Source organism: Lipotes vexillifer, unplaced genomic scaffold (genome assembly GCF_000442215.2).
Source record: "Lipotes vexillifer unplaced genomic scaffold, Lipotes_vexillifer_v1.1 scaffold999, whole genome shotgun sequence".
In the NCBI taxonomy this organism is placed as follows: Eukaryota; Metazoa; Chordata; class Mammalia; order Artiodactyla; family Lipotidae; genus Lipotes; species Lipotes vexillifer.
The window spans coordinates 1,819,055-1,826,752 of record NW_006774368.1 but is presented as its reverse complement, the minus strand read 5'-3'; the positions used below and the strand labels follow the sequence as shown (position 1 = coordinate 1,826,752).

The following is a 7,698-nucleotide window of genomic DNA, read 5'->3' as shown; positions in this document are numbered from 1 at the left end:
TTCCCTACATCTGAGAGAATACCTAGAAAGGTGTGTTTCTAGAAGTTTGCTCATTAGGTACCAATGTTGTTGGAATCATTCATGTAAAATGTAGCTAGGTAAGAAGTACGTACAGCTTGATGACCTGGACAATCTAAATTATGAAATAATGGCAGGATACAGTCAACAGGCCAAGGCAGGTTTCAATTGTGAATTAGAGAGTATATGGAATAAGCTTGTACTTGAGATACCTATGGGACATTTATACCCAAACCACCCCTGCCTGAAGGACTTAGCTCTTAATTACAAAGTACATTTATGTGCTTCCAAGTAATTTTCTATCCTTTCCCACAGTATGGTCATTCATTTTTTCCTACTTATGAAAGTAACTCACTCTTATTTAGAGAAACTTAGCAGTACAGAAAACTTTAAAGAAGAAGAGGCTTCTAGAATCCCTCCCACAGAAGCACTGCTGACACTTTAGGGTAGGTTCTTTTGCTCTTTTTCTATGGATATGTAAATATTTTTATACACATACAAAATTGCTTATGCTATAGTTTTTTGTCTTTCATTTTTAGCTTAAAAGTTAGTCCTCTTAAAAAAAAAAGTTAGTCCTTTTAAACAAAATTAATTGTTTATACTTTACTGTTTACTTCAAGATGACCCACAAAGAGGGATAAATAAAACCTCTCTAAAGGACCTACCTTACCAGGTCTTCTCTGAAGAGGTCCCACCGTCCAAGACCGGTAGGATATATTGGCCAAACAGCGGGTCCTCCTTCCCAAAATGTCCAAGCAGGATACATGATATCATGGTACTCTGATGTCTTCAACAGAAACAGAGAGGTTATTCTAAGTCAGTCTCAGAGCAAGAAGAAGCAGCAGCAAACTGCATTCATGCCACGGGATCTGGAAAAGGCCTTGCCCCAGTGTTATACTGTCAAAGATATATTTTCCCTAGTTTCAAAGTCTAGACTCTAGATGCTAAAAGGCAAAAATGACCATGGGTTAAAATTCATGGGCTGACTGAATCTCAGAATACGAAATCACACTAAAGGTCAACTTTTCCAGTTCCCCAAAGTTCTGTTTTTCTAGAGGACATCCACCGTTGGAGTTTTTAGATTAGGGAAATAATATACCCAATTCTGAATGATCACATAGCTGTCTCATCTTTTAACTGATATTACACTTGGAGTGTATACTATCTTACCAGTTCTTAGTTATTTCCTAAATAGGTCTTTTAGGAGCAAGAATTAGGAAACATAGTGCAATGGTTGAGAGTGTGGGCTCTTGAGAAAGATCATCTGACTCCACCTCTTTCCAACTCTAGGCAAGTTACTTAATCTTTCTATGCTTCAGTCTCCTTACCTTTATAACTGGATAAATAATAATATCAATAATATTACCTATCTAATAGGCTTGTTTTGAATATTAAATGAGTTAGTACATGTAAAAAACTTAGAACAGTGTCTGACACAAAGTAAACACTCAGTAAGTGTTAGTATTACCTATTACTGTGGCACTGCTGAGATCACATTGGTTGGTCAATAAATTGAGTTATTTATTTTTTGGATAAGGGTCAAAAGTAGTGATGGGCAGAATGGGGGGGAGGGGTGTTATCCCACATCTTCTGAAAAAAGTTTGAAACCATTTGTTCCCTTTACATGGTAACTTCTCTTAAAATTCTGGTCACTGATAAGCCTCTAATTCTACTGTTTCTTCCATTGGAATTACATATGCCATATGCTGTTTGCCTTCTTTCAAATATTTTAAAAATGGTACGTGATTTATCAAGCACCTCAGGCATAACAGCTGCTCAAAATAAACTGCACATTTATTATAAAGCTGACAGACTAAAATCCCTCTCTTGCAAACTAAGAGTCACTGGTTCAAAAAAAAAAGGGAGGGGATTAAAGATGAAAGGAAAGTTAGTATACTGATGGTCATACTTATTATCCACAGAAAAAACAGATAAGTAATAAACACAAAGTCCTTACTGACTTACATGGGAGCCTCTATCTGTTCTTCTGAGAGGGCTTCATGAGAAATAACGGGACCAAGCACTTTTGAGAAATGAGGGTAAACCATGTGAAATGCAACACAAATGTGGCCTCAGCCCACTTGCAACACAGGAAATAAACAAGTCTAGAGAGAAAGTAAACTGTGATAAAGAAAAAGTGGGGATAAAAAGTTCCTCTGCTTTGGAGACACCAACTCAGAAATGGAGTTATTTTCTCAAAGTTCAGAGTGTTTTCTCTTCTCCCATAGAATCTCCCATCCACTCTCTTCTAGCCTCCCGCCATCCCTGCCCCCAAATGCTTTCATATTTAGTCTCTAGGGAATGAAGGCCCATTCCTGCTAATACACCATTTACAAGAACCTGAGCACTAAGATATTCACTGTCCCAAGTTCTCCAAGCCCACAAGTGTGTCCTAGTACTCCTATCTCTCCATAACTAGACCCAAAGATCACACCCTCACATATCCCTGTCGGGTATCGCAGGCATATCCCCTCACTGCATTGCTTGGGTGCAAACTGTGTGAAGTTATCTAGCACCTTCAGTCTCACTGTTAGCCAGGCTGGGACCCTGGGATACAGTGGCCGGACAGACGATACCTAATACTATGGTTGATACATACAATGTAGAAGCTCAACAAATCTTTTTTTTGAATATGCAGGTTTTCCCTAACGCCAAGCCCATGAGTTTTCTTGGGCCACTCTCTCCCATGCTCTGTAGGAACTCTGAATCCCACCTTCAATGTCCTAGAGGTTCCTCAGGCCTCTCTCATTCCATACCCTCCATCCCTAGCCCTATAGACACAAGCAACCTTACTCACATCACTTATGGGTCCTCAACCCCATCTCCTCAGTCTTATTGTTCAATGACTGTGAAGCTAACAGGGACACAGACCCACTTTTGGACCTCAGGCCTCATCCTCACCATCACTCATCAGACTCTGCCACAGACAGTCATCTCTTGCTTATATGCTACAGGACCACCCTCCATCCCTTCATATGGCTCTTCCTATACTTACCTTACTGAAGGAGAAGACTGGAATGGCAGGCTCCATCCATTTAGGAACCTGAGGATAATCTCGTACATTGATCACCATCTCCATGTCAGGGAGGCGCCCAATAACTTCCAAAATAAAGTGTTCAACACCACTACACCTGTCAACCAGAAATATCACAACTTCACCAGAGCAGTGCCTGCTCTCGGACAAGGCAGGGTCCCGCTTACACTTTCAAAGTAAGACAAGCCAGTGCTCAGATCATCAGCCTCCTGCAAAGTGTCCTGAGAGCAATGCTCCTGAAAGGACAACTCCACTCTTCCATATGGTGCCAGTTATCTTTTCTGGCTAAGCTGCTCCAGCGTACAATACTTAATAAAATTTTCCGACTAGATCATCCTAAGTTTGAAGGGAGTGTTATTGCTACTCCTACCATTTCCTCTCCTCTTTTCATTCCCAGCATTTCTTTATTTCTCCTACACGGAATAGTTTAATTAGTAAGCAAGATACAAATTTTGATAGGAACTGGAAAAACTGATTTTCTAATTGTGTCCCTTGGGCTTTGCATCTCACAAAGACATTATTTTTATTTCCACCATAACTAAGTCTCATAGTTTATGAGAAAGGATAGGAAAACTTTCATTACCTTCAACCTGAATACAGAACACTATTAAAATCAGTTTTGCAAGCCAGAAAGAGTGCCATGTATATAATCACAAAGACTGTAATATTGCTTTCAGAATAGACTTCCTGGGAATTCTTAGAGGATTTCTGGAAAAAAAGTGAGTATACACTGACAGCTAACTTTTCTGCCCCATCCTTTGAGGTCCTGACCAGCACTATACTGGGGGGCAACATTCCAAGGCCTAACCAAAATTTTCTGGCAGCATGAAAACGACTGATTTAAAATACTGATTTATACACAGGGTGATAACTACAAAAAATATCAATAGTTCATAAACATAAGAAAAGATGGTCAACTGTACTACTATAAGGAAATGCCCCCAAAGCCAAACTTATAAAAACAGAGAAAGTGCTTAACAGAGGCTGGGGAATGGGGGGAAAGGACAGATGTTGTTTAAGAGTACAAACTTACAATGAGCAGTAAATAAGCCCTAGAGATCTAATACACAGTGTACTGAGTAGAGACAACAAAATGGTATTATAATTACCAAACTTGCTAAGAGACTAGAACTTAATCATTCCCACTACTATAAAAGAGAATAATTATGTAACGTGCTAGAGGTACTAATTATCACAATAGCAATCATATGAAAATAAATGTATCAGATTAACATGTGGTACATCTTAAATTTACACAATGTTATATGTCAAGTATATTTCAATAAAAAAATTAAGTATCACCATGACAAAAGAAAAAATCTAGTGAAGCTAGATGCCAGTTTTCATCAATCAGATTGTCAAAGATCAAAGAGTCTGATAATACATAGTGAGAGTGTGAGGTCTATTCTGAGCACGTGATACAAGGCTGGTGAAAGTGTAAACAGGCACAACCTCTTTGGAGGATATTTGCTTCTATTTATCAAGATTTAAAAAACACATTAATTGGCCAATTAATTTTACTTTTAGGAGTTTAGCCTGCAGATGTATTTACATGAGTGTTCAAAGGTCTAATTTCAAGGATGTTTACTGCATCACTGTTTACATTAGTCACAAATGAAAGGGAAGGACCTCCCTGGTGGTGCAGCGGTTAAGAATCCACCTGCCAACGCAGGGGACACCGGTTCAAGCCCTGGTCCGGGAAGATCCCACATGCCCGTGGAGTAACTAAGCCCGTGTACCATGACTACTGAGCCTGCGCTCTAGAGCCCGCGAGCCACAACTACTGAGCCTGCGCACCTCAACTACCGAGCCCAAGCACCACAACTACTGAAGCTCACATGCTCTAGGGCCCACGTGTCGCAACCACTGAGTCTGTGTGCTGCAACTACAGAAGCCTGCGCACCTAGAGCCTGTGTTCCGCAACAAGAGAAGCCACCGCAGCGAGAAGCCCATGCACCGCAATGAAAAGTAGCTCCTGCTCACTGCAACTAGAGAAAGCCCATGCACAGCAATGAAGACCCAACACAGCCAAAAAAAAAAAAAAAATTAAAGGGGAGTGGTGGGGAAAAATTTAAGTGTCCATTGATAGAGGACTCAATAAAGAAATCCATACAATGGGTTTTTATGCAGCTATGAAAGAGTTCTCCATGTACTGCTATGGAACAATTTCAAAATCTACTGCTACAAGGAAAGGAAAAGCAAGTTGCAGAACAGAAGATATAGCATGTTCTATTTTGTTGATGAATCTAGATAATTGTATATGCAGAGATTATTTCTGGCAGGCTGTAAAAGAAACTGGTAATTGTAGTTGTCTCTTGAGAGGAGGACTCAGGGACTAGTGGTCTGGTGGAGGTGGGTGTACGGTGGTAGAGAAACCTCCTTTTCATTGTACATACTTTTGAGTTTTCCAAATATTTTACCATGTGCATGTAACACTCCTTTTTTTTCTTTTCTTTTGAACACTTTACTGGAAATACGAGCAGATGCAATAAAGCAAAAAGAATATTAAAGATATATAATAGGAAGAGAAAATTTTAAACTGACTTTATTTGTAGATCCATGATCATCTATGTAGAAAATTTTAAGTAATCTAGCCAAAACCTATTACAGCTAGTAAACAAATTTAGAAATGTAGCATATTTTATATACTAACAATGGCCACATAGAAAATGAAATTAATAAAGTACTATTTACAATAACATCAAAAAAATGTAATACCCTGTGATTATTTTGACAAGAGACATTCAAGACCTACATACTAAAATCTATGAAACAATGGAGAGAGTAATTAAAGACGTAAGTAAATGGAAAGATACACCCTATTCATATATCCAAAGACCCAATATTAATTTTTTTACTGAAGTATAGTTGATTTACAATGCTGTGCCAATCTCTACTGTGCTGCAGCAAAGTGACTCAGTTACGCACATATGTAAACTCTTTTTTTATATTCATTTCCATTATGGTTCATCACAGGATATTGAATATAGTTCCCTGTGCTATACAGTAGGACCTTGTTGTTTATCCATGTAACACTCCTTTGACACTGACAAAAATTACTCGTTAAAAAGTTTTTTTAAAAATGTATTACTGCAGTACATTTACATGTAACAGCTGAAACATTCATTTTCTTTCCCATTCAGCTTTTAAAATAGCACTCTCTCACATACTGTACAATTCTATTTATATAAAACTCTAGGAAATAATCTATAATGAGAGAAAGCAGATCAGTGGATGCTTGAGGACGGGGTTGGGAGGAAGGCATGGCGGGGAAAGGGGGAGAGAGGAACTGCAAAGAGGCACAAGGCAACTTTTGGTAGTGACAGATATGTTATTTTGGTTATATATATACTTATCAAATTGTACACTTTAAATATGTGCAGTTTATGTCAACCACACTTCACTAAAGCTATTATTTAAATAATACTATTATTCTCTACCTTTGAAATTATGTGACTCCAGTGTTTATTTTTGTTTGTTTATTTCTGGTTTTCTGTTTTTTTTGCCACGCCACATGGCTGGCGGGATCTCAGTTCCCCGACCAGGAATTGAACCCAGGCCCTGGCAGTGAACGCCCAGAATCCTAACCACTAGGCCACCAGGGAACTCCCTCCAGTGTTAATTAGATGGTGCTCCAGTTCCTCAGCAAAATCTCTCAGCTCATCCTTAAAAGGCTGAGTTTACATTTTCTTTTGTTCAGAACTGAATACTTTAAATGTCATAGATATTTCTCAAACTGGGTGAAGTAAAAGTATCTAGACCTAGAAAGATACTACTTTTGGCCAGATGAGAGTCTGAGATATTACACAACTGTGTCCATTTCATTAAGGACACTGGTTCTGAATATTTCATTTTATTTCTCTTTTGTTTAGCTCTATTTTCCTTAGTTGTATATGTATTAATAGTTGGAATAGGGAACTTTCAACACATTAGGACCTTTCATTGTCAGTGAAAGGTCCTGTGCTCTCTTAATATTTCTAAGAGCTCATGATTCTGACCAAAAAGCTCTGAGGTCTGGAATAAGAGCCATGCGCCTTTCAGAAACTTTGAGAGTACTACTTAATTTGATCTGGAGATTGTTCAGCTAACTGTTAAACAGTGGAAAAGCTTTCAAAGTCCAACAATGTCTATATTCATATTTTCTTTCTCATTTGTAGAAATTACAAATTCCTCTATGCTCATAATTTGTAGTTAAAGTCTCTATTATTGTTCCAAGTAATGAAACAAATGTCTATTTAAAATACCTCAGTGATTTTCCCCACTACCACCTTATTTGCCCCTGACACTTGATAACCAAAATTGTGATTACCTCAGAGTGTGGGATATTAAATGATCTTTATTTTGTTGTTGTTGTTATTGTTTTTACATATTTTACATTACAGTGAAAGTATACTAATTTATAATAAAGTTGTTATTACGAACAAATAATATAAATCTTTATGACCAAATGGATGCATGTTTTTTACAATACTGCTTATTTATTTTACTTATAATGACATAACATCATTTAGAAAAAAGATCTTAGGGGTTTCCCTGGTGGCGCAGTTTTTGAGAGCCCGCCTGCTGATGCAGGGGACACGGGTTCGTGCCCCGGTCTGGAAAGATCCCACATGCCGCGGAGCGGCTGGGCCCGTGAGCCATGGCCG

General features: G+C 38.4%; 1 protein-coding gene across 1 annotated transcript in view; it reads right to left on the bottom strand.

Moving 5' to 3' along the window:
- The window catches only part of POGLUT1 (protein O-glucosyltransferase 1), a 21,937-nt gene that overhangs the window by 11,169 nt on the left and 3,070 nt on the right, over nucleotides 1-7,698 (bottom strand). The window contains exons 4-5 of the mRNA XM_007449132.1: nucleotides 3,014-3,149; nucleotides 684-805 (exon numbers count right to left, since the gene is read on the bottom strand). Coding sequence (XP_007449194.1) covers nucleotides 684-805; nucleotides 3,014-3,149 — 258 coding nt within the window. The remainder of the gene's footprint in view (nucleotides 1-683; nucleotides 806-3,013; nucleotides 3,150-7,698) is intronic.